Source organism: Oncorhynchus tshawytscha, linkage group LG01 (genome assembly GCF_018296145.1).
Source record: "Oncorhynchus tshawytscha isolate Ot180627B linkage group LG01, Otsh_v2.0, whole genome shotgun sequence".
Lineage (NCBI taxonomy): Eukaryota > Metazoa > Chordata > Actinopteri > Salmoniformes > Salmonidae > Oncorhynchus > Oncorhynchus tshawytscha.
In genome coordinates, this window is record NC_056429.1 from 93,397,958 (window position 1) to 93,424,908 (window position 26,951).

The following is a 26,951-nucleotide window of genomic DNA, read 5'->3' on the forward strand; positions in this document are numbered from 1 at the left end:
TATACTTAAGTATCAATTATAAATAATTTCAAATGGTTTTTTATTTTTTTACAGATAGGCAGAGGCACATTCCAACACTCAGACATAATTTACAAATGAAGCATTTGTGTTTAGTGAGTCTACCAGATCAGAGGCAGTAGGGATGACCAGGGATGTTCTCTTGATTAGTGTGTGAATTATACAATTTTCCTGTCCAAATGTAATAAGTACTTTTTGGCGTCAGAGAAAATGTATGGAGTACGAAGTACATGTAGTGAAGTAAAAGTTGTCAAAAATAAATAAAGTACAGATACTTTAAAATAGTTTTTGGGGGTATTTTTACACCACTGTAGCCAACAGCTCACAAATAGTGTCGGCTATCGATCATCATGTCACCATAATAAGACCCTCAATATTTATTCTAAAAGAGCATCAAGATCACTGCACTTCTACCACCCTGTAAAGTTCATAACTTATTTCATCTGTAGCCTAATAAACTGCATGCTTTCCCGAATCGTAGTGGGATGATCACACAACATATCATGTGACTCCAAGTTTACTTCGGTAAGATTGTTATTATATCCATATCTGCGCATAAAAGCATTTCCATTGCTATTTCTTACATAATTAATTTTAGAGACTAAGATCCCACAATGTCCAACGAACAAATAATCTCTGCATTTAACATTTTTTCCTGAAACTTCCTGTATCTTTGACAGCTGTTGTGATTTTATTTTTGATATACGGTATGACTAAGCACATTTCATTCTAGTTATGTGAGTGGTGTTCACAGGTTGGTATTCTGCTAAGGCCCTATTGGTCAGCATGTTCTCCAGTTAGTCGCCACTGACTTTTCTATAGTAAATGTTCCAGCACACACACCTCAAGGGCTGGGCCCATGTTGACATTAAGACACAGAAACACCGCTGTGACTGTCCATGCTGCTCTGTTCGGGACGCTTTTCTGTTTTTGTAGAGTTTGGTTAGCGTAGCTAGCTACATTAGCTTATGAGGTGGATCTCACATTTCACTGTTAGTGGAACACAAACACTCATTGGAAGAAACTTGCAGTAAGGAGAAACTCAAGGAATACTACTGAAACTCAACAGACATTGGGTATTATAGTTGGGCTGATTCTTGAATCCCATTATTGTGTCAGTAAAGGGAAAAGGTTATGGGAATTGGATGCTTTACATTATCTGTCCCAAATGCCACCTTATTCCCTATATAGTGCACTATTGACTAGGGCCCTATACGGAATAAGTTGCCATTTGGGACATAGCCTGTCTTTGCATACAGGTTCATGTGATCAAAAATATTAGCTGCTCAGCTTACTTAATTGAAAGCCAAACAAAGTTTAGCAAATAGCAGGAAGTCAATTTCCAATAAAATTGAGATTGAGTAAATTCTGGTTAAATTGTCTATGCAGCACACAGATTCTTGGGATAGGGCAGAGTCCATGGAGACATCAACTGGGTACAACACCAGGGAAACGCATCTCACACACAGAATTACAAAAATATAGTTTATTACAAGTTTCAATTAAACATAAGGGAAATGCACGTGTTGACATTACTCTAAGCTACCAATGCATCAGACTTAAGGTAAATACAAACTGGCCTTCCTTTAAAACATACGTAAATACAAACTGGCCTTCCCCTTTAAAACATACGTAAATACAAACTGGCCTTCCCCTATAAAATGTACACATGCAAACTGACCTTCCCCTTTCAAATGTACACATGCAAACTGGCCTTCCCCTATAAAATGTACACATATACAAAACGGGCCTTCCCCTTTAAAATGTACACAAGGAAAAATACAGTATTAGCAATGAAAAGGTTGTGCTATAACTTGTTGGGCTCCAATCTGCCACATCAAGTTACAAACAATGCACTTTACTTTTTACATTATTACGCTCAACAACAATACTCTAAAACACGTTCACGCCAAACCAGCATGGCAGCTTGGAGGCCGGCAGCAGCTCCTTCCCTGATATGGCCTGCCCAGAGAACTCCCATGTGCTTGTCTTAATTTTTTTAATTTAACCGTTATTTAACTAGGCAAGTCAGTTAAGAACAAATGCTTATTTACAATGATGTCATTTACAATGACGGGAAAGGGGGATACCAGTTGTACAACTAAATGCATTCAACTGAAATGTGTCTTCCGCATTTAACCCACCCCCTCTGAATCAGAGAGGTGCCGGGGGGCTGCCATAATCGACAAGGGAGGGGCACAGATGCTCAATCACCTTGTTACAGCAGAGATTAAGGCTATGGCCACATTGAGGCGTGGCTTGTGCAAGCCAGAAAAGCTCATAGAGGCAGGAGCCTCTCTTATTTCTGTAGTGTGAGGCAGCTTAATGTACAGTACAACCTTTGGACAGAACGCTAGCCTATCACAGGGCCTGGACAACGAGATGCATAAACAAGGATGAAATTGTATATGACGTACATCATTGCCCGTTTTTTCTCATCAAAAGTTGAATTGAATGCTTTGTGTATTTTTGACAGACAATCTGTTGTCATTCATCTGGATAACGGATGACTCCCATTGAAAAACCATTGGCTCAATCTGGAATTTTCAGGGTGTGTTCTCTGCCCAGGCGTTGCTGACGCATGCCAGATCTTACAATGTCTGGATAGGCATTTTACGTATTAGCTAACCACATGTTACAGCGATCTGTCAGTTGACGACACTGTCAATGATGTGGCACGCAGCCATTGGTTGATGCAACGTCTGAGCAGGGCCACGCGACCAAAATCTCAATGTGGCTGTACCCTTAGTTCTGACTGACTGAGACTAGTCACACACTCCACCTCCCTTGCTGAGGAAGCATCCCTGCATCTTGATGTGGTAGGCATAGAACCTGAAAGAGTGAGGCTTTCTGGGGGATGTAGACCTACCCTTAGGCGATATAGTGTTTGTTGCCAGGTTCTGTGCCCTGTAGAACTCCGCTCTGGCATGGCAACAACTACAGCGACTCAACAATAGACACAAATCCTTCCGAAATGCTCGAGTAAATATGGTGTAGAGGAAGGGGTTACAGAGGGAGTTGATTGGGTAGAAGAGGACGAGGAGGATCTTGGAGTGGGAGATGGTGATGAGGGGCATGTGGAGACCCGCCGAGATGGCAAAGAAGGAGATGGGTGCCATGCAGAGGAAGTTGGTGAAGATGAGGATGGCCATGCGCTTGGCGATCCTGGCGTCGCCGTGGCGGGTTGCTAGGTCGGGGTTGTGGATGGACATGTAGATACGTACGTAGCAGCAGCAGATGATGAAGAAGGCAGCGACGTTGAGGAGGAGGAGGGCTACAACATACACCTGAGAGGCTAGGGACTCGATGTCCATGGGCAGGCAGATCGACACCTGGAAGAAAATCAAATATAAATATATATAAACTCCTTTTAACAACAGCAATTGTCATTTAGTTATTTTACAGCGAAAATAAAAAGGCTGAATTTTCATCTACTATATAACACCATGGTTGTTGTGTGTAAATGTAATGTTTGTAAATCTGGGCCTGTATTCAAAAAGCAGCCGAGTAGGATAGGATCAGTTCCTCGTCCTGGACTAAAGAGCAATGGAGATTGAAAGGGCTTTATAGTCCAGGACGAGGCTTCATCTGTGTCTGGGAAACCGGCCCTTTGTAAATATGGGCCCTAAACGTAAAACATTCTGCTGACCTTAGTGTAGCTGCTGACCCCCAGGATGGGAAGCAGAGCGGCCAATAGGGAGAAACCCCACCCTCCAGCCATCAAGATCACCACATGCCTCAGCCGCAGCCTCTTGTTGATGTGCATGGCGTTGGTGATGGTGTGCCACCGCTCTAATGTTATCATGGTCAGCGTGTAGACAGATAGCTCGCTGGCGAACACCGTCAAGAACCCCGCCACGCCACAGCCCCCGCCCGTCTGCCAGTCCGTAGCGTGATTATAGTACTCCTACAATACAATAGAACTGTATTATTGGTTATAGACTAGAACTTCTACAATACAACTGTATTATTGGTTATAGACTAAGACTCCTACAATACAATAGAACTGTATTATTGGTTATAGACTAGAACTTCTACAATACAACAGTATTAGTGGTTATAGACTAGAACTCCTACAATAGAACTGTATTATTGGTTATAGACTAGAACTCCTACAATAGAACTGTATTATTGGTTATAGACTAGAACTCCTACAATAGAACTGTATTATTGGTTATAGACTAGAACTTCTACAATACAACAGTATTATTGGTTATAGACTAGAACTCCTACAATACAATAGAACTGTATTATTGGTTATAGACTAGAACTCCTACAATAGAACTGTATTATTGGTTATAGACTAGAACTTCTACAATACAACAGTATTATTGGTTATAGACTAGAACTCCTACAATACAATAGAACTGTATTATTGGTTATAGACTAGAACTTCTACAATAGAACTGTATTATTGGTTATAGACTAGAACTCCTACAATACAACTGTATTATTGGTTATAGACTAGAACTTCTACAATACAATACAACTGTATTATTGGTTATAGACTAGAACTTCTACAATACAACTGTATTATTGGTTATAGACTAGAACTTCTACAATACAACTGTATTATTGGTTATAGACTAGAACTTCTACAATACAATACAACTGTATTATTGGTTATAGACTAGAACTCCTACAATACAACAGTATTATTGGTTATAGACTAGAACTCCTACAATACAACTGTATTATTGGTTATAGACTAGAACTTCTACAATACAACAGTATTATTGGTTATAGACTAGAACTTCTACAATACAATACAACAGTATTATTGGTTATAGACTAGAACTCCTACAATACAACTGTATTATTGGTTATAGACTAGAACTTCTACAATACAACAGTATTATTGGTTATAGACTAGAACTTCTACAATACAATACAACTGTATTATTGGTTATAGACTAGAACTTCTACAATACAACTGTATTATTGGTTATAGACTAAAACTCCTACAATACAATAGAACTGTATTATTGGTTATAGACTAGAACTCCTACAATACAACTGTATTTTCGGTTATAGACTAGAACTCCTACAATACAACTGTATTATTGGTTATAGACTAGAACTCCTACAATACAATACAACTGTATTTTCGGTTATAGACTAGAACTTCTACAATACAACTGTATTATTGGTTATAGACTAGAACTCCTACAATACAACTATATTATTGGTTATAGACTAGAACTCCTACAATACAATAGAACTGTATTATTGGTTATAGACTAGAACTCCTACAATACAATAGAACTGTATTATTGGTTATAGACTAGAACTCCTACAATACAACTATATTATTGGTTATAGACTAGAACTCCTACAATACAATACAACTATATTATTGGTTATAGACTAGAACTCCTACAATACAATAGAACTGTATTATTGGTTATAGACTAGAACTCCTACAATACAACTATATTATTGGTTATAGACTAGAACTCCTACAATACAATAGAACTGTATTATTGGTTATAGACTAGAACTCCTACAATACAACTGTATTATTGGTTATAGACTAGAACTTCTACAATACAACTGTATTATTGGTTATAGACTAGAACTTCTACAATACAACTGTATTATTGGTTATAGACTAGAACTTCTACAATACAACTATATTATTGGTTATAGACTAGAACTCCTACCATAAAATACAACGTTAGTGTCCAAATCGGAAAGAGTCATTACAGAAATACACTGAACTAAAATAGAAACGCAACCATTTCAAAGACTTTACTGGGTTACAGGTCATATAAGGAAATCAATCAATTGAAATGAATTCATTGGGCCCTAATCTATGGAGTCCATGTGGCTGGGAATACAGATATGCATCTGTTGGTCACAAATACCTTAAAAGTAGGGGCGTGGATCAGAAAACCAATCAGTATCTGGTGTGACCACCATTTGCCTCATGCAGCGCGACATATCTCCTTCACATTGAGTTGATCAGGCTGTAAAACAAGAAGCTCCCACGCTCAGGTCTGTTCGACGCTGGTCCGATCAATCTGATTCCACGCTTCAAGACTGCTTCGATCACATGGATTGGGATATGTTCCGCATTGCGTCTAACAACAACATTGACGAATACGCCGATTCGGTGAGCGAGTTCATTAGAAAGTGCATCGGCGATGTCGTACCCACAGCAACTATTAAAACATTCCCAAACCAGAAACTGTGGATTGATGGCAGCATTCGCGTGAACCACTGCTTTTAACCAGGGCAAGGTGACCGGAAACATGACCGAATACAAACAGTGTGGCTATTCCCTCCGCAAGGCAATCAAACAAGCAAAGCGTCAGTATAGAGACAAAGTAGAGTTGCAATTCAACGGATCAGACACAAGAGGTATGTGGCAGGGTCTACAGTCAATCACGGATTACAAAAAGAAAACCAGCCCCGTTGCGGACCAGGATGTCTTACTCCCAGACAGACTAAATAACTTCTTTGCTCGCTTTGAGGACAATACAGTTCCATTGATAAGGCCCGCTACCAAAACCTGCGGACTCTCCTTCACTGCAGCCGACGTGAGTAAAACATTGAAACGTGTTAACCCTCGCAAGGCTGTAGGCCCAGACGGCATCCCCAGCTGCGTCCTCAGAGCATGCGCAGACCAGCTGGCCGGTGTGTTTACGGACATATTAAATCAATCCTTATCCTAGTCTGCTGTTCTCACATGCTTCAAGAGGGCCACCATTGTTCCTGTTCCCAAGAAAGCTAAGGTAACTGAGCTAAACGACCCTGGGTCTCAACCCCGCCCTGTGCAACTGGGTACTGGACTTCCTGATGGGCCGCCCCCAGGTGGTGAGGGTAGGTAACAACATCTCAGGGCGGCAGGGTAGCGGCAGGGTAGCCTAGTGGTTAGAGCGTTGGACTAGTAACCGGAAGGTTGCAAGTTCAAAACCCCCGAGCTGACAAGGTACAAATCTGTCGTTCTGCCCCTGAACAGGCAGTTAACCCACTGTTCCTAGGCCGTCATTGAAAATAAGAATGTGTTCTTAACTGACTTGCCTAGTTAAATAAAGGTAAAATTAAAATTTTTAAAATTAAATCTCCACCCCGCTGATCCTCAACACTGAGGCCCCACAAGGGTGAGTTCTGAGCCCTCTCCTGTACTCCCTGTTCATCCATGACTGCGTGGCCATCAAGTTTGCGGACGACACTACAGTGGTAGGCTTGATTACCAACAACGACGAGACGGCCTACAGGGAGGAGGTGAGGCCCTCGGAGTGTGGTGTCAGGAAAGTAACCTCGCACTCAACGTCAACAAAACAAAGGAGATGATTGTGGACTTCAGGAAACAGCAGAGGGAGCACCCCCCTATCCACATCGATGGGACAGTAGTGGAGAGGGTAGTAAGTTTTAAGTTCCCGACGTACACATCACGGACAAACTGAATTGGTCCACCCACACAGACAGCGTTGTGAAGAAGGTGCAGCAGCGCCTCTTCAACCCCAGGAGGCTGAAGAAATTCGGCTTGTCACCAATAGCACTCACAAACTTCTACAGATGCACAATCGAGAGCATCCTGTCGGGCTGTATCACCGCTTGGTACGGCAACTGCTCTGCCCACAACCCGTAAGGCTCTCCGGAGGGTAGTGCACAACGCATCACCGGGGGCAAACTACCTGCCCTCCAGGACACCTACATCACCCGATGTCACAGGAAGGCCATAAAGATCATCAAGGACAACAACCACCCGAGCCACTGCCTGTTCACCCCGCTATCATCCAGAAGGCGAGGTCAGTGCAGGTGCATCAATGCAGGGACAGAGAGACTGAAAAACAGCTTCTATCTCAAGGCCATCAGACTGTTAAACAGCCACCACTAACATTGAGTGGCTGCTGCCAACATACTGATTAAACTCCAGCTCAATTTAATAATGGAAATTGATGTAAAAAATGTATCACTAGCCACTTTAAACAATGCCACTTAATATAATGTTTACATACCCTACATTACTCATCTCATATGTATATGTATATACTGTACTCTTATCATCTACTGCATCTCTCCATCTTTATGTAATACATGTATCACTAGCCACTTTAAACTATGCCTGTAACGGCCGTTGTCGGTGGAGGAAGGTGAGGACCAATGCGCAGCGTGGTACGTGTTCAACTTTTTAATAAAGTAAACTGAACACTGAAAAACAAAACAACTAAGAAACAACCGGAACAGTTCTGTCTGGTGTAGACACACAAAGACTGAAAACAAAACCGACGCAACACAGGTGGAAAAAGGCTACCTAAGTATGATTCTCAATCAGAGACAACTAACGACACCTGCCTCCAATTGAGAACCATACCAGGCCAAACTCAAAAACCAACATAGAAAAACGAACATAGACAACCCACCCAACTCACGCCCTGACCATACTAAAACAAAGACCTAAATAAAAGAACTAAGGTCATATTTACATACCCTACATTACTCATTTCATATGTACTGTATATACTGTACTCGATACCATCTACTGCATCTTGCCTATGCCGTTCTGTACCATCACTCATTCATATATCATTATGTACATATTATTTATCCCTTTACACTTGTGTGTATAAGGTAGTAGGTGTGGAATTGTTAGGTTAGATTACTCATTGATTATTACTGCATTGTCGGAACTAGAAGGTCAAGCATTTCGCTACACTCACATTAACATCTGCTAACCATGTGTATGTGACAAATCAAATTTGATTTTGATTTGATTCAATGGCTGTGCGAAGTTGCTGGATATTGGTGGGAACTGGAACATGCTGTCATACACATCAATCCAGTGCTTCCCAAATATTGTCAATGAGTGACATGTCTGGTGGTGAGAATGCAGGCCGTGGAAGAACTGGGAAATGTTTTTAGCTTCCAGGAATTGTGTACAGATCCTTGCGACATGGGGCCGTGCATCATCATGTTGAAACATGAGGTGATGGCGGCGGGTGAATGGCACGACAATGGGCCTCTGGATCTCGTCACGGTATCTCTGTGCATTCAAATTGCCATCGGTAAAATGCAATTAAATTGTGTTCGCTGTCCGTAGCTTATGCCTAGCCATACCATAAACCCCAACGGCACCATGGGGCACTCTGTTCCCAACATTGATATCAGCAAACCGCCTGCCCACATGACACCATACACGCTTTCTGCCATTTGCCCAGTACAGCTGCAACCGTGAATCATCCGTGAAGAGCACACTTCTCTAGCGGGCCAGTGGCCATCAACGGTGAGCATTTTCCCACTAAAGTCGGTTATGACGCCGAACTGCAGTCAGGTCCCACCCAACTCTGATGAAACTGTGGGTTAGCATAACCAAAGAATTTCTGCACAAACTCTCAGAAACCGTCTTAGGGAAGCTCATCTGTGTGTTCATCGTCCTCACCAGAAATTCTTTGGTTATGCTAACCCACAGTTTCATCAGCTGTCTGGGTGGCTGGTCTCATAAAACACACTTTACATGTTGTGTATATATACACTGCTCAAAACAATAAAGGGAACACTAAAATAACACATCCTAGACCTGAATGAATGAAATATTCTTATTAAATACTTTTTTCTTTACATAGTTGAATGTGCTGACAACAAAATCACACAAAAATGATCAATGGAAATCAAATTTATCAACCCATGGAGGTCTGGAATTGGAGTCATACTCAAAATTAAAGTGGAAAACCAAACTACAGGCTGATCCAACTTTGATGTAATGTCCTTAAAACAAGTCAAAATGAGGCTCAGTAGTGTGTGTGGCCTCTACGTGCCTGTATGACCTCCCTACAACGCCTGGGCATGCTCCTGATGAGGTGGCGGATGGTCTCCTGAGGGATCTCCTCCCAGACCTGGACTAAAGCATCCGCAAACTCCTGGACAGTCTGTGGTGCAATGTGGCGTTGGTGGATGGAGCGAGACATGATGTCCCAGATGTGCTCAATTGGATTCAGGTCTGGGGAACGGGCAGGCCAGTCCACAGCATCAATGCCTTCCTCTTGCAGGAACTGCTGACACACTCCAGCCACATGAGGTCTAGCATGGTCTTGCATTAGGAGGAACCCAGGGCCAACCGCACCAGCACATGGTCTCACAAGGGGTCTGAGGATCTCATCTCGGTACCTAATGGCAGTCAGGCTACCTCTGGCGAGCACATGGTGGGCTGTGCGGCCCGCCAAAGAAATGCCACCCCACACCATGACTGACCCACCGCCAAACCTGTCATGCTGGAGGATGTTGCAGGCAGCAGAACGTTCTCCACGGCGTCTCCAGACTGTCACGTCTGTCACATGTGCTCAGTGTGAACCTGCTTTCATCTGTGAAGAGCACAGGGCACCAGTGGCGAATTTGCCAATCTTGGTGTCCTCTGGCAAATGCCAAACGTCCTGCACGGTGTTGGGCTGTAAGCACAACCCCCACCTGTGGATGTCGGGCCCTCATACCACCCTCATGGAGTCTGTTTCTGACCGTTTGAGCAGACACATGCACATTTGTGGCCTGCTGGAGGTCATTTTGCAGGGCTCTGGCAGTGCCCCTCCTTGCACAAAGGCGGAGGTAGCGGTCCTGCTGCTGGGTTGTTGCCCTCCTACAGCCTCCTCCACGTCTCCTGATGTACTGGCCTGTCTCCTGGTAGCGCCTCCATGCTCTGGACACTACGCTGACAGACACAGCAAACCTTCTTGCCACAGCTCGCATTGATGTTCCATCCTGGATGAGCTGCACTACCTGAGCCACTTGTGTGAGTTGTAGACTTCGTCTCATGCTACCACTAGAGTGAAAGCACCGCCAGCATTCAAAAGTGACCAAAACATCAGCCAGGAAGCATAGGAACTGAGAAGTGGTCTGTGGTCACCACCTGCAGAACCACTCCTTTATTGGGGGTGTCTTACTAATTGCCTATAATTTCCACCTGTTGTCTGTTCCATTTGCACAACAGCATGTGCAATTTATTGTCAATCCGTGTTGCTTCCTAAGTGCACAGTTTGATTTCACAGAAGTGTGATTGACTTGGAGTTACATTGTGTTGTTTAAGTGTTCCCTTTATTTTTTTGAGCAGTGTATTTTTCTACAGTGTATAAACATTGGAAAGCAAGCATCACAGGGTCAGCCAGAGTGCAGCCCTTCTGGAGCAGTTTAGGAGTTGTGGTAAGTGGTGGTAGGTGTTTGAACTACCACTCCCAGTGGTAGGTGGTTGGACTACCACTACCGTACCTTGCGGGAGTGGTAGTCCATGGCTGCAATGAGGAGGAGGTAGAGCCCCATGCAGAGATCTGCGAAGGCCAGGTTACACATCAGGAACTGGGAGACATTAAGCTTCTGGTGACTGGTGAGGAGAATGATCAAAAATGTTAAAAAGATCAGCAATCACTTGAATATATTTAGCAATTGAAACATTGTTTTAATGATATTGTTTTAATGATTTTTTTTCACCTTAACCATATTGTTTTAATTATATTTATCTTATTTAATTAAGCAACATGTCTTAGTAAACCACACACTGTAATGTGGATAAGAGATGAGCATGTTCTTTCCCATAGAATTAAATAGATTAAATTGATCCCTCTTGTAATGCGCAGATGATTACGGGTCTCGTCCCGTGTGGTATCATTGTTCGCTTGTGTATTTATTCGAGGTACTCTCAACTCTCACTCCTTTGTTTGGGTCTCAAGCCCATGTTTTGTATACGTGTTTGTTTGGTCTTCATCCCTGTGCCTTTACATGGCACGCTGTAATTTGGGTGAAATAAAAAACCCTATTACGCATTTCTGTGCCTGTCTCCCAATCCTTCACACGTGACAGTAGCAGGTTAGGAGATTATTTTAGCTAACCTTAAGCCTTTTCCTAACCTTAACCTAATTATCCTAACCTGCTCTGTTCATTCAACTAACCTGCTGCGTAAGTTTTCCTAACTTGCTACTAAGACACTTCCTGTCGTAGCTGTACACCACCTAGTCAAAACCCTTTACCTGGTGATCAGTACAATCAGCACGGTCATGTTCCCAGCCACAGCGAACACAGTAATGAGCCAGGTGACTGCACGGAGGAAGGAGTACCCCAGCAGGTCCTCACAGGGGTTGAAGGCATCAGGCTCTGGGGTGCACTGGAAGGGTCCAGGACACAGGCTCAGCTGCAGGTCTGGGTATTGGAGGTTGATGTCGTACAGGTCTGTTACATTGTCTGCTGATGGGTCCCTATAGAAAAGGGGAAGACAACATTGAGCAGAGAATTTGAGACCAAAAAAAGAAAAGAAAATGTGCAATCAATGGTTAAAAAACAGCCTGTCAATAGAGACGGCTACATGTGTACAGAACTTTCCCCTGATACATGGTGCAATAATTGTCTTACATGATTTTATCGTCATCGCACAGCCTTCTGAGGTTCGGAGAGAGTGCAAGGACAACTTTTTCCCTTTGGATGGATAAGGAGAAAAACAGGAAGGTTATAGTAGACTCTTGAATGTCAAACTGTGTGTGTACCAATATGTGATGTGTACCTACCTGTGTTTGCGTCGCCAGGTGTGGAAGGCACAGCAGTGGCTGGGGTAAGTGACCTCTGCCACCTCTAGCTCTAAGAGGCTTTCCAGAGGGGGTAGAGTCTTCAGGTAAGGGGTAGAACGGGCAATCAGGACCTTCAAATGTCCCAAGCCTCGACGGGGGAGGGTGTGGAGAGCTGTGGAGGAGATGTCACTGGACGACAAACATACAGTAAACACCAGTGTTTTTTACAATAGAAACAATAGAAACTTAATTGTCTATAGTTATGGCAAACAACTGAAAATTGTCTTCTGTTCTCTTCACCCCCCCATGGATGAAAAGAAATGAAAGCTCATCCTTTGTTCAAAAATGACTTTTTTGCCTTCATACAGATTACAACTTTTCATTTCCAACTAATTGAAAATGAAATTATCGCCGTTTCTTCAACAAGCCATACAAAGCTGGGTACAATTTCAGTTTTATCCTCCAGAAAATATAACAAATATTACAACAAATGGTATGGTTAAACTCAGATATATTGATTAATATAAAAACATTCGTTATGGAAAAAAAATTTCAAAATGTTATTATATTTATTCATGATATTACAAATAGAAATGGAGCAGTTATGTCACATATGCAGTTGAAAATATCTGGGAATATCTGCTCAATCCAAATTTACAACCAACTGATTGCAGCACTACCACAAAAATGGAGGAGGCAAGTGGAAAAGGGAGAAGGAATGGAACTTGTTTGCCTGCCAAATATTAAAGATACAAATTGGCTGAAAGGAACTGGCTTAAATAGAAAAATATACCAATTTCATCTGAGGATAAAAATGTTGACAGCTTCGCCATACAGGTTGCAAAATAAATGGGAGGAGATTTTCGATGTACCAATTCCATGGCATATGGTTTATGAACTGGTACAAAAAACTACACTTGACCCAACAGAGTTTTTCAATTTAAAATATATAATATTCTTGCCACCAATAGAATGCTATATATATGGGGCATACAACAATCTCAGCTCTGTAGATTTTGCCGTGAAGAGACAGAATCAACAGATAAAATGAAAACATAAAAAAACTGCAATGGATGGAGAGTATGTTGTGGGGCCTTGATCAAGGTCCCAACAGTAGGGGATTGTTGTTAGGATGTGAACCCAGCAGCACTCCAGTTGCCAGAGCAATATCCCCCTTTTTTCCCTCATGGTCCGGCCCGGGATTCCAACAGGCAAACAAGTCTAACTCCTTAGTCACTGGGCTACTTACCACCCCAGAGCTAACCCTAACCTTTCACCCTAACATACTTTAATTAGGGCTGCAATCCCATTAACGGGATGATATGACAACAGCCAGTGAAAGTGGAGGGCGCCAAATTCAAAACAACAGAAATCTCATAATTCAAATTTCTCAAACATACATGTATCTTATACCATTTTAAAGGTAATCTCGTTGTTACTCCCACCACAGTGTCCGATTTCAAATAGGCTTTACAGCGAAAGCACCACAAACTATTATGTTAGGTGACCACCAACTCACAGAAAAACAGCCATTTTTCCAGCCAAAGAGAGGCACAAAAAGCACAAATAGAGATAAAATTAATCACTAACCTTTGATGATCTTCATCAGATGACACTAATAGGACTTCATGTTACACAATACATGTATGTTTTGTTTGATAAAGTTCGTATTTATATTTAAAAAAATATGAGTTTACACATGAGTTTACAAACATACAGTGATTTTGCATAGCCACATCAATTCAACAGAAATACTCATCAATGTAGATGGATATAAAAGTTATACACATGGAATTATAGATATACCTCTCCTTAATGCAACCACTGTGTCAGATTTGTTCGATAATGTCCATTATTTATGTCCAAGTAGCTACTTTTGTTAGCGCGTTTAGTACACAAATCCAAACGCTCGTGCAGGTCCATCTGAACGTCGGCCGAAAAATTAAAAAAGTTATATTACAGGTCGAAGAAACTTGTCAAACTAAGTATAGAATCAATCTTTAGGGTGTTATCATAAATCTTCAATAAAGTTCCAACCGGAGAATTCCTTTGTCTGTAGGAAAGCCATGGGACGCAGGTCGCTATCATGTGAATTGCGCGTGACCAGCCCATGGCTCTCTGCCAGACACCTGGCTCATTCAGCTCCCATTCAGCCTCACAACACAGTAGCTGCCTCATTCATGTTTCTAAAGACGGTTGACATCTAGTGGAAGCCCTAGGAAGTGCAACTTCATACATACCCCACTGTGAATTCAATAGGGGCTGGGTTGAAAATCGATCAACCTCAGATTTCTCACTTCCTGTTTGGATTTCTTCTCAGGTTTTTGCCTGACATATGAGTTATGCTATACTCACAGACATCATTAAAACAGTTTTAGAAACTTCAGAGTGTTTTCTATCCAATACTAATAATAATATGCATATATTAGCAACTGGGACTGAGGAGCAGGCCGTTTACTCTGGGCACCTTTTCATCCAAGCTACTCAATACTGCCCCTGCAGCCATAAGAATTTATTAACATTATATATTTTTTTAAAGATATTAACAAAGTAAAGCAGGATGCAAAAAATGGATCAGTAGTAAGATGTTGTCTATGTAATCTTTGTTAAATGTATAACTAATGTGTATGTTTGACATTGTCCGTTATAGGTAGTGAAACAGGAAATACTGGGGCTCTGTGGAGGTCAGTGTGGCAGGAAAGATGTGAAACAGGAAATACTGGAGCTCTGTGGAGGTCAGTGTGGCAGGAAAGATGTGAAACAGGAAATACTGGGGCTCTGTGGAGGTCAGTGTGGCAGGAAGGGTGGGAAACAGGAAATATTGGGGCTCTGTGGAGGTCAGTGTGGCAGGAAGGACGTTTATATTATAAGAATGGACTATTATACTGAAGGTGAATTTTACATTATTGTTGTCAAAGGAAGTATTCACTTACAGCATCATTGGCCCTGAGGCCCCCTCAAAGGCATCTTCATGGATGTTCCTCAGATACCTGTTTCCTTTCAGAATCCTACACAAGAAAACAGTCAAATACATGAGATGAGGTCATGTTTGTCTTCATCACAGATGAGCATAAGCCATGACAGTTATATACTTGCAATAAATGAGTGAAATATGGGCGTTTTGCTTTTGGATTCTGATATTTGTCCCTTTTTTTGTTTTTTCTTCTCTAAAACCTACACTTTTCTATGGATGCCCAACTGATCCTCATCTCAACTAACTAACTTATTAAGCTTTGTTTGTTTAGACTCCTTGAAAGCGATTCTGGCGAGAGCAAGACGGCGCTGACGCCTCAGCGTGGCAAGGGGGTAAAATAAACAACGGGGCACCCAATCAATGTTTTGTCTCACAAGACATTTATTTACTGGTACATTGAGTTTCTTTGATTAACCCAAGCCTTCGACACAACTCTGAAACAACAGCAAAACAGGCTTAGAAAAACTCACATCTGCAGCTCCTGCTGAGAGAGAGGATGTGTGTGTGTTTCAGGCACTTTGTTGTAACAACTGAAACGCAGCAGCAGCGGAGAGAAATGTTGATTGTTTGAGGGGAATACATACAGTTTATCCAGATTTGTTCCGTTGAAAGCGTGTGACCTGATTTCCTTGAATCCATTTTTCATAATTTTCCTGGAAGAAAAACATTTCTAAGCATTTCATTTGAATTGGTTGTCAATGTCAGCTTCGCCGATTTACAATTGCTTGCAGACATACAACAGAAAAGGATTAAAAAACATAATTTACAAGTGCTGTCCTAAACCGGTCCTAAACCGGTCCTAAACCTGACAATTATAATGGTTACTGCAACCAATTAGATGAGGTTAAATGAAATCAGCAGTGAAACGATTCTTAGGTTACATGAAACGCCTAGATGAGAGAACTCTCTAATCAATGATCTAAACACATGCTGAGAAAATTAAAGCCCACAAAACGAGTCATTTGCTCAAGAAAGTATGGCTGTTTGGAGTATGGCTGTTTGGAGTATGGCTGAAAATAAGTAATAGTATTGTACTGATACTCACATGTACACACTCTCCTCTGTGATACCTTGAAAGGCATTGGCAGGTATGCTGTCGAGATGCATGTTATCTCCCAGCTCACTGAACACAGAAATGAGGAGGAGAGGATAAGAGAGAAAAGGGGAGAAGAGAAGAGGAGAGGTGAGATGAGCAGAAAGAAGCAAAGAGTAGAGAAGAGATACTAAATATCAGTGCCTGGCCACTGAACATGTCATGTCACAGACCAGGGTCAGTTCCTTTTCAGTGAGAAAAATTGGAATTGAAATTGCAGGGCAACACTGGGGTTGAGTGTATATTATCTTAAAATGGGTGAAGCTATATTATCATAACATATGATTTTAAAATATAAGGTAGACCAACATCAACTTGTAATCCAGTTTCAAGTGGGTCAAGTTCTGGATACGTACAGGAAGAAGTTATCCAGTATCACCAAAGAGGACATGGTGGAGAAGTCAGGAAAATGTATTATTCCTGTGTTACAGATACTCCTGGGAGAGAGAAAAGAGGAGAAGGTGGGAAAGAGGAGATGAAGAAAGAAACAGAGGTAAATATATATATATATATAAATTGAACATTGACAAACAGGTATTGTACCTGGAATTACAGTTGTATGGTAACTAACAATATACTATACTTGTAATAAAGGCTTACAGGTATCTCAGCCTGGGCAGATCAGTGAAGGCCCCCTTCTCTATACTGATCAGATTTATGATGTTCTGTATCTGTCTAAGGAATAACAGAAAACAGAACAATATTAACATTTATTTAAAACAAAGTTAACATTGATTTCCAATAGCCCAATCAAGTAACATATATTTTTACTCATGAGTGAACTTGTGACTCATACTTTTAAATGTTTTTGTTACAGTAATGTTATATCTAGGAATGAAGAGGATAAAGTAAGTAAATTATATTCTGCATGCATTGTTGTGTTCAAGGCAGACTAATGGATTTAGATAATGGCTCATTTAAGGCAGACTAATGGATTTAGCAAATGGCTCATTCAAGGCAGACTAATGGATTTAGATAATGGCTCATTCAAGGCAGACTAATGGATTTATAGATAATGGCTCATTCAAGGCAGACTAATGGATTTAGCAAATGGCTCACTCATGGCAGACTAATGGATTTAGAAAATGGCTCATTCAAGGCAGACTAATGGATTTAGATAATGGATCATTCAATGTGGATTAATGGCTTTAGATAATGGCTCATTCAATGCGGACTAATGGCTTTAGATAATGGCTCATTCAAGGTTCAATGAACCACAAATCTTCACATTAACCAGTGTATTACAGTAACATCAGAACTTATCAGGGTAGGAGACAACACAGTCTAATCCATGGCCTCCAATGGAACAAAACGTTATCTCACCAACTGAAACCTTGACAATTTTGAGATGAAAGTTCTGTAATTTGTGTGTGTGTGTGTGTGCGGCGTGCGTGCGTGCGTGAGACACTTACATCTCAGCCAAGCTGTGGAGAGAGAGGAATGCATGGTTTCTTATGTTCCTGATGCAGTCACTCTGAGAGATCTCACTGTGGCAGAAAAATACACAGCATAATGTACATTCCCATTCTAAAGGAATATCCGTTAATCATCGAATAGAGATTATGCAGAGCGTAGACTGCAAATGGAAGAGTGAAATAATAAGTATTGTGATGTGGTCAAGGTGACTAGGCTCAGAGAGGAAGAGAAGCGTTATGACACTTCTTTAAAAAACAAATAAATGCAGTGAGGAAGGCTCTAGTGACATGCCCTTGACTGTTTCCTGTCTTCCTGACGATGCCCTTGCTACCCTCCAACCCATCCTCCATCCCAAACCAACCTCCCACACCCTCTCAACCCCCTTCTTCTAGTGTTAATTATACCTTTTATAGATCTCCATACGTTTGACCTTTCCGAGCCACCGTACCGCCGACTGATCTGTAATTAACCAACACTTTCCATTTAGATACCCATTTAGATTCCATCTTAAACCAGAGAATAATTAAACCTAGCGACCCACTATGCTTATATTTTCCCTCAGCCCGTGTGTGTTGTGTGTGTATGTACCTTCCCTCTTAAGTTGTTGTATACCATCTTAATTAGCATTACTTTTGGAGAACGATTAAAAAGCCATTTCAGTGCATCATCATCCTTGGACTAAAGTGAGTGAGTCCAGCCAATGTGAGTCATCCATGACAAGACAAGACCATCTGAACTCCGCAATAGCAAACTGGCCAGTGTGACCTAGGACTAGACTCAATCAGATTGACATAGCAGTTATTTTGGAGGTGTCCGAGGTGGAACTGTGTTAGAACTGTCAAATCCATAAGCGGTTCGTTACGTTACCTGATCGCGGACACTGCCATTGGATGCAACAAAACATGCATTAGCCTAACATCAATGGGTTGACATTGGAGTCATTATTTCTATAATTTATAGAGACAACACTTTCTAGTGACTTCTAACGTGGTGGAAAATAAGGAAGGGAGTGGTTGTGACTTCTAATATGGTAGGGTTGATAAGGAAGGGAGTGGGTTGTGACTTCTAATATGGTAGGGATGATAAGGAAGGGAGTGGGTTGTGACGTCTAATATGGTAGGGATGATAAGGAAGGGAGTGGGTTGTGACTTCTAGTGTGGTAGGGTTGATAAGGAAGGGAGTGGGTTGTGACTTCTAATATGGTAGGGATGATAAGGAAGGGAGTGGGTTGTGACGTCTAATATGGTAGGGATGATAAGGAAGGGAGTGGTTGTGACTTCTAATATGGTAGGGATGATAAGGAAGGGAGTGGTTGTGACTTCTAGTATGGCAGGATGACAAGGAACGGAGTGGTTGTGGCTTCTAACGTAGTAGGATAATAAGGAAGGGAGTGGGTTGTGACTTCTAACGCAGTAGGATACTAAGGAAGGGAGTGGGTTGTGACGTCTAATATGGTAGGGATGATAAGGAAGGGAGTGGTTGTGACTTCTAATATGGTAGGGATGATAAGGAAGGGAGTGGGTTGTGATGTCTAATATGGTAGGATGACAAGAAAGGGAGTGGGTTGTGACGTCTAATATGGTAGGGATGATAAGGAAGGGAGTGGGTTGTGACTTCTAATATGGTAGGGATGATAAGGAAGGGAGTGGGTTGTGACTTCTAATATGGTAGGGATGATAAGGAAGGGAGTGGGTTGTGACTTCTAATATGGTAGGGTTGATAAGGAAGGGAGTGGGTTGTGACGTCTAATATGGTAGGGATGATAAGGAAGGGAGTGGGTTGTGACTTCTAATATGGTAGGGATGATAAGGGAGTGGGTTGTGACTTCTAATATGGTAGGGTTGATAAGGAAGGGAGTGGGTTGTGACTTCTAATAAGGTAGGGTTGATAAGGAAGGGAGTGGGTTGTGACTTCTAATATGGTAGGATGACAAGGAACGGAGGGGTTGTGACTTCTAACGCAGTAGGATAATAAGGAAGGGAGTGGGTTGTGACGTCTAATATGGTAGGGATGATAAGGAAGGGAGTGGGTTGTGACTTCTAGTGTGGTAGGGTTGATAAGGAAGGGAGTGGGTTGTGACTTCTAATATGGTAGGGATGATAAGGAAGGGAGTGGGTTGTGACATCTAATATGGTAGGGATGATAAGGAAGGGAGTGGGTTGTGATGTCGAATATGGTAGGGATGATAAGGAAGGGAGTGGGTTGTGACTTCTAATATGGTAGGGTTGATGAGGAAGGGAGTGGGTTGTGACTTCTAATATGGTAGGGATGATAAGGAAGGGAGTGGGTTGGGATGTCTAATATGGTAGGGATGATAAGGAAGGGAGTGGGTTGTGACTTCTAATATGGTAGGGCTGATAAGAAGGGAGTACTTCTAGTATGGTAGGGTTGATAAGGAAGGGAGTGGGTTGTGACTTCTAATATGGTAGGGATGATAAGGAAGGGAGTGGGTTGTGACGTTTAATATGGTAGGGTTGATAAGGAAGGGAGTGGGTTGTGACTTCTAATATGGTATTGATGATAAGGAAGGGAGTGGGTTGTGACGTCTAATATGGTAGGGATGATAAGGAAGGGAGTGGTTGTGACTTCTAGTATGGCAGGATGACAAGGAACGGAGTGGTTGTGACTTCTAACGCAGGATAATAAGGAAGGGAGTGGGTTGTGACTTCTAACGAGTAGGATACTAAGGAAGGGAGTGGGTTGTGACGTCTAATATGGTAGGGATGATAAGGAAGGGAGTGGTTGTGACTTCTAATATGGTAGGGATGATAAGGAAGGGAGGTGATGTCTATATGGTAGGATGACAAGAAAGGGAGTGGGTTGTGACGTCTAATATGGTAGGGATGATAAGGAAGGGAGTGGTTGTGACGTCTAATATGGTAGGGATGATAAGGAAGGGAGTGGGTTGTGATGTCTAATATGGTAGGGATGATAAGGAAGGGAGTGGTTTGTGACTTCTAATATGGTAGGGATGATAAGGAAGGGAGTGGGTTGTGACTTCTAGTGTGGTAGGGTTGATAAGGAAGGGAGTGGGTTGTGACTTCTAATATGGTAGGGATGATAAGGAAGGAGTGGGTTGGGATGTCTAATATGGTAGGGATGATAAGGAAGGGAGTGGGTTGTGACTTCTAGTGTGGTAGGGTTGATAAGGAAGGGAGTGGGTTGTGACTTCTAATATGGTAGGGATGATAAGGAAGGGAGTGGGTTGTGACTTCTAATATGGTAGGGATGATAAGGAAGGGAGTGGGTTGTGACTTCTAATATGGTAGGGATGATAAGGAAGGGAGTGGGTTGTGACTTCTAATATGGTAGGGATGATAAGGAAGGGAGTGGGTTGTGACGTCTAATATGGTAGGGATGATAAGGAAGGGAGTGGGTTGTGACTTCTAATATGGTAGGGATGATAAGGAAGGGAGTGGGTTGTGACTTCTAATATGGTAGGGTTGATAAGGAAGGAGTGGGTTGTGACTTCTAATAAGGTAGGGTTGATAAGAAGGGAGTGGGTTGTGACTTCTAATATGGTAGGATGACAAGGAACGGAGGGGTTGTGACTTCTAACGCATTAGGATAATAAGGAAGGGAGTGGGTTGTGACGTCTAATATGGTAGGGATGATAAGGAAGGAGTGGGTTGTGACGTCTAATATGGTAGGGATGATAAGGAAGGGAGTGGGTTGTGACATCTAATATGTAGGGATGATAAGGAAGGGAGTGGGTTGTCGTCTAATATGGTAGGGATGATAAGGAAGGGAGTGGGTTGTGATGTCTAATATGGTAGGATGATAAGGAAGGGAGTGGGTTGTGACGTCTAATATGGTAGGGATGATAAGGAAGGGAGTGGGTTGTGATGTCTAATATGGTAGGGATGATAAGGAAGGGAGTGGGTTGTGACTTCTAATATGGTAGGGATGATAAGGAAGGGAGTGGGTTGTGACTTCTAGTATGGTAGGGTTGATAAGGAAGGGAGTGGGTTGTGACTTCTAATATGGTAGGGATGATAAGGAAGGGAGTGGGTTGTGACGTCTAATATGGTAGGGATGATAAGGAAGGGAGTGGGTTGTGATGTCTAATATGGTAGGGATGATAAGGAAGGGAGTGGGTTGTGACTTCTAATATGGTAGGGATGATAAGGAAGGGAGTGGGTTGGGATGTCTAATATGGTAGGGATGATAAGGAAGGGAGTGGGTTGTGACTTCTAGTGTGGTAGGGTTGATAAGGAAGGGAGTGGGTTGTGACTTCTAATATGGTAGGGATGATAAGGAAGGGAGTGGGTTGTGACATCTAATATGGTAGGGATGATAAGGAAGGGAGTGGGTTGTGACGTCTAATATGGTAGGGATGATAAGGAAGGGAGTGGGTTGTGACTTCTAATATGGTAGGGTTGATAAGGAAGGGAGGGGTTGTGACTTCTAATATGGTAGGGATGATAAGGAAGGGAGTGGGTTGTGACGTCTAATATGGTAGGGATGATAAGGAAGGGAGTGGGTTGTGACTTCTAATATGGTAGGGATGATAAGGGAGTGGGTTGTGACTTCTAATATGGTAGGGTTGATAAGGAAGGGAGTGGGTTGTGACTTCTAATAAGGTAGGGTTGATAAGGAAGGGAGTGGGTGTGACTTCTAATATGGTAGGATGACAAGGAACGGAGGGGTTGTGACTTCTAACGCATTAGGATAATAAGGAAGGGAGTGGGTTGTGACGTCTAATATGGTAGGGATGATAAGGAAGGGAGTGGGTTGTGACTTCTAGTGTGGTAGGGTTGATAAGGAAGGGAGTGGGTTGTGACTTCTAATATGGTAGGGATGATAAGGAAGGGAGTGGGTTGTGACATCTAATATGGTAGGGATGATAAGGAAGGGAGTGGGTTGTGACGTCTAATATGGTAGGGATGATAAGGAAGGGAGTGGGTTGTGATGTCTAATATGGTAAGGATGATAAGGAAGGGAGTGGGTTGTGACGTCTAATATGGTAGGGATGATAAGGAAGGGAGTGGGTTGTGATGTCTAATATGGTAGGGATGATAAGGAAGGGAGTGGGTTGTGACTTCTAATATGGTAGGGATGATAAGGAAGGGAGTGGGTTGTGACTTCTAGTATGGTAGGGTTGATAAGGAAGGGAGTGGGTTGTGACTTCTAATATGGTAGGGATGATAAGGAAGGGAGTGGGTTGTGACGTCTAATATGGTAGGGATGATAAGGAAGGGAGTGGGTTGTGATGTCTAATATGGTAGGGATGATAAGGAAGGGAGTGGGTTGTGACTTCTATTATGGTAGGGATGATAAGGAAGGGAGTGGGTTGGGATGTCTAATATGGTAGGGATGATAAGGAAGGGAGTGGGTTGTGACTTCTAGTGTGGTAGGGTTGATAAGGAAGGGAGTGGGTTGACTTCTAATATGGTAGGGATGATAAGGAAGGGAGTGGGTTGTGACATCTAATATGGTAGGGATGATAAGGAAGGGAGTGGGTTGTGACGTCTAATATGGTAGGGATGATAAGGAAGGGAGTGGGTTGTGATGTCTAATATGGTAGGGATGATAAGGAAGGGAGTGGGTTGTGACGTCTAATATGGTAGGGATGATAAGGAAGGGAGTGGGTTGTGATGTCTAATATGGTAGGGATGATAAGGAAGGGAGTGGTTTGTGACTTCTAATATGGTAGGGATGATAAGGAAGGGAGTGGGTTGTGACTTCTAGTGTGGTAGGGTTGATAAGGAAGGGAGTGGGTTGTGACTTCTAATATGGTAGGGATGATAAGGAAGGGAGTGGGTTGTGACGTCTAATATGGTAGGGATGATAAGGAAGGGAGTGGGTTGTGATGTCTAATATGGTAGGGATGATAAGGAAGGGAGTGGGTTGTGACTTCTAATGTGGTAGGGATGATAAGGAAGGGAGTGGGTTGGGATGTCTAATATGGTAGGGATGATAAGGAAGGGAGTGGGTTGTGACTTCTAATATGGTAGGGCTGATAAGGAAGGAGTGGGTTGTGACTTCTAGTATGGTAGGGTTGATAAGGAAGGGAGTGGGTTGTGACTTCTAATATGGTAGGGATGATAAGGAAGGGAGTGGGTTGTGACGTCTAATATGGTAGGGATGATAAGGAAGGGAGTGGGTTGTGCGTCTAATATGGTAGGGATGATAAGGAAGTGAGTGGGTTGTGATGTCTAATATGGTAGGGATGATAAGGAAGGGAGTGGGTTGTGACTTCTAATATGGTAGGGTTGATAAGGAAGGGAGTGGGTTGTGACTTCTAATATGGTAGGGTTGATAAGGAAGGGAGTGGGTTGTGACGTCTAATATGGTAGGGATGATAAGGAAGGGAGTGGGTTGTGACGTTTAATATGGTAGGGTTGATAAGGAAGGGAGTGGGTTGTGACTTCTAATATGGTAGGATGAACAAGGAACGGAGTGGTTGTGACTTCTAACGCGGTAGGATAATAAGGAAGGGAGTGGGTTGTGACTTCTAACGCAGTAGGATACTAAGGAAGGGAGTGGGTTGTGACGTCTAATATGGTAGGGATGATAAGGAAGGGAATGGGTTGTGACTTCTAATATGGTAGGGATGATAAGGAAGGGAGTGGGTTGTGATGTCTAATATGGTAGGGATGATAAGGAAGGGAGTGGGTTGTGATGTCTAATATGGTAGGGATGATAAGGAAGGGAGTGGTTGTGATGTCTAATATGGTAGGGATGATAAGGAAGGGAGTGGGTTGGGTAGGGATGATAAGAAGGGAGTGGGTTGTGACTTCTAATATAGGGTTGATAAGGGATGACTAATATGGTAGGGTTGAGGGGAGTGGGTTGTGACGTCTAATATGGTAGGGATGATAAGGAAGGGAGTGGGTTGTGACGTTTATATGGTAGGGTTGATAAGGAAGGGAGTGGGTTGGGTAGGATGAACAAGGAACGGAGTTGTGACTTCTAACGCGGTAGGATAATAAGGAAGGGAGTGGGTTGTGACTTCTAACGCAGTAGGATACTAAGGAAGGGAGTGGGTTGTGACGGGGATGATAAGGAAGGGAGTGGGTTGTGACTTCCAACGCAGTAGGATAATAAGGAAGGGAGTGGGTTGTGATGTCTAATATGGTAGGATGACAAGAAAGGTAGTGGGTTGTGACATCTAATATGGTAGGGATGATAAGGAAGGGAGTGGTTGTGATGTCTAATATGGTAGGGATGATAAGGAAGGGAGTGGGTTGTGACTTCCAACACAGTAGGATAATAAGGGAGAGGGATGGGACACAAATGCATCCACTCACCGATATGTCAGCTCATACCCGTTACACCTCCAACACGCCAAAACATCTGCTATGATGTTGGCCAATGCTGGTTAACGCTTGTAAACACTTGATCTGATTGAATCTAGGCCCTAGTGTTGATTTTTCAGTGTAACATTTTGTGAGTTGCAAAGCAACACTGGCTCAGAGAGCGTAAAATTGACTTTATCGATATACTACATATATATGCTATATACACTATATATCCACTTCTGGACCCTAATTCTAAGTGGTAACTGGGCCACGGAGAAAGCAGTAACCTTGTAGATGTGGACCGGAATACATGTGGTGTCTGGTCTGTCCTTACCTTGATGAGCTCATAAGCTTGGGGTGAACTTCTCTTGGAGAGTGATCAACGTATTATGGCAGAGAGCTATAACACACGCAGGGTTCGGTTCAATATTACTCAATGATGAACTGATTAACTTATATAAAGAGATAATGATAGCTAAGAGGGGTGGAATAGACCTCAATCAAAACCTCAACCAGTCACTAATTGAGTTATCAATAAGGGGACAGCTGCATCCTGACCAGATCAGATTAGGGTAAGCCTGGTCCCCTGACGATAGGAAACAGGTAAGAGTAAACAGATCTGGAACCAGGCAAGATTAAGCCACCCCCCCTGATAAAATACCATAATAGGAGTCTTACTAGTTGGCTTGTGAGAAGCTAGGGGTCCTTGACTTCAAGCCAAGCTGGGGTAAAGCTGTCACCCCAGATGAGTGTATGACTCAGTTATGAATGCAATGCATTGGGGTGGATGGGATATGGATGTAACTGGAATGAGGTGGTGGCCCCTCGACCCCTTCCCTGTCCTTAGCTACACATGCTCCGTAAACAACAGGTGTAGACTAACAGTGAAATGCTTAATCACGAGCCCTTCCCAAAAATACAGAGAGAAAGAAAATAGAGAAGTAATAGAAAAGTAAAACACATAATAATAAAAGTAATAATAGATACACAATGAGTAATAATATTTTGACTATATACAAGGGCTACCAGTACTGAGTGGATGTGCAGGGGTACAAGGTCATTGAAGTAGATATGTACATATACCTAGGAATAAAGTGACAGATGGTCAACAGTAGCAGCATCGTGTCTGATGAGGCAAAAACGTTAGTGCAAAAAGAGTCAATACAGATAGTCCGGGTAGCTATTTAGTTAACTTTTTAGTAGTTTTATGGCTTGGGGGTAGAAGCTGTTCAAAGTCTTGCTGGTTCCAGACTTGGTGCATTGGTACCGTTTGCTGTGCGGTAGCAGAGAGAACAGTCAGTGACTTGAGTGGCTGGAGTCTAACCATTTTTAGGGCCTTCCTCTGACACCATCTGGTATAGAGGTCCTGGATGGCAGGGAGCTCAGCCCCAGTGATGTACTGGGCCATATGCACTACCCTAAGTAGCCCCTTGCGATCGGATGCCAAGCAGTTGCCATACCAAGGGTAGCATTCCAGAGGGACATCAGAGACTGTAACGTTCTATGCTTCACGGAAACATGGCTCACTGGAGAGACGCTATCCGAGGTGGTGCAGCCAACGGGTTTCTCCACGCATCGCGCCGACAGAAACAAACATCTTTCTGGTAAGAAGAGGGGCGGGGGCGTATGCCTTATGACTAACGTGACATGGTGTGATGAAAGAAACATACAGGAACTCAAATCCTTCTGTTCACCTGATTTAGAATTCCTCACAATCA

The 26,951-nt window shown here is 42.6% G+C and overlaps 1 protein-coding gene across 1 annotated transcript in view; it reads right to left on the bottom strand.

Moving 5' to 3' along the window:
• Positions 1 to 1,498: 1,498 nt before the first annotated feature.
• The window catches only part of LOC112260207 (lutropin-choriogonadotropic hormone receptor-like), a 33,090-nt gene continuing 7,637 nt past the window's right edge, over positions 1,499 to 26,951 (bottom strand). Inside the window, exons 3-14 of the mRNA XM_024435138.2 lie at positions 17,986 to 18,060; positions 17,174 to 17,248; positions 16,930 to 17,010; positions 16,526 to 16,603; positions 16,065 to 16,133; positions 15,440 to 15,514; positions 12,507 to 12,695; positions 12,355 to 12,417; positions 11,976 to 12,200; positions 11,221 to 11,332; positions 3,668 to 3,925; positions 1,499 to 3,350 (exon numbers count right to left, since the gene is read on the bottom strand). Of these exons, the coding sequence (XP_024290906.1) occupies positions 2,784 to 3,350; positions 3,668 to 3,925; positions 11,221 to 11,332; positions 11,976 to 12,200; positions 12,355 to 12,417; positions 12,507 to 12,695; positions 15,440 to 15,514; positions 16,065 to 16,133; positions 16,526 to 16,603; positions 16,930 to 17,010; positions 17,174 to 17,248; positions 17,986 to 18,060 (1,867 nt within the window). The 3' untranslated portion in view covers positions 1,499 to 2,783. The remainder of the gene's footprint in view (positions 3,351 to 3,667; positions 3,926 to 11,220; positions 11,333 to 11,975; positions 12,201 to 12,354; positions 12,418 to 12,506; positions 12,696 to 15,439; positions 15,515 to 16,064; positions 16,134 to 16,525; positions 16,604 to 16,929; positions 17,011 to 17,173; positions 17,249 to 17,985; positions 18,061 to 26,951) is intronic.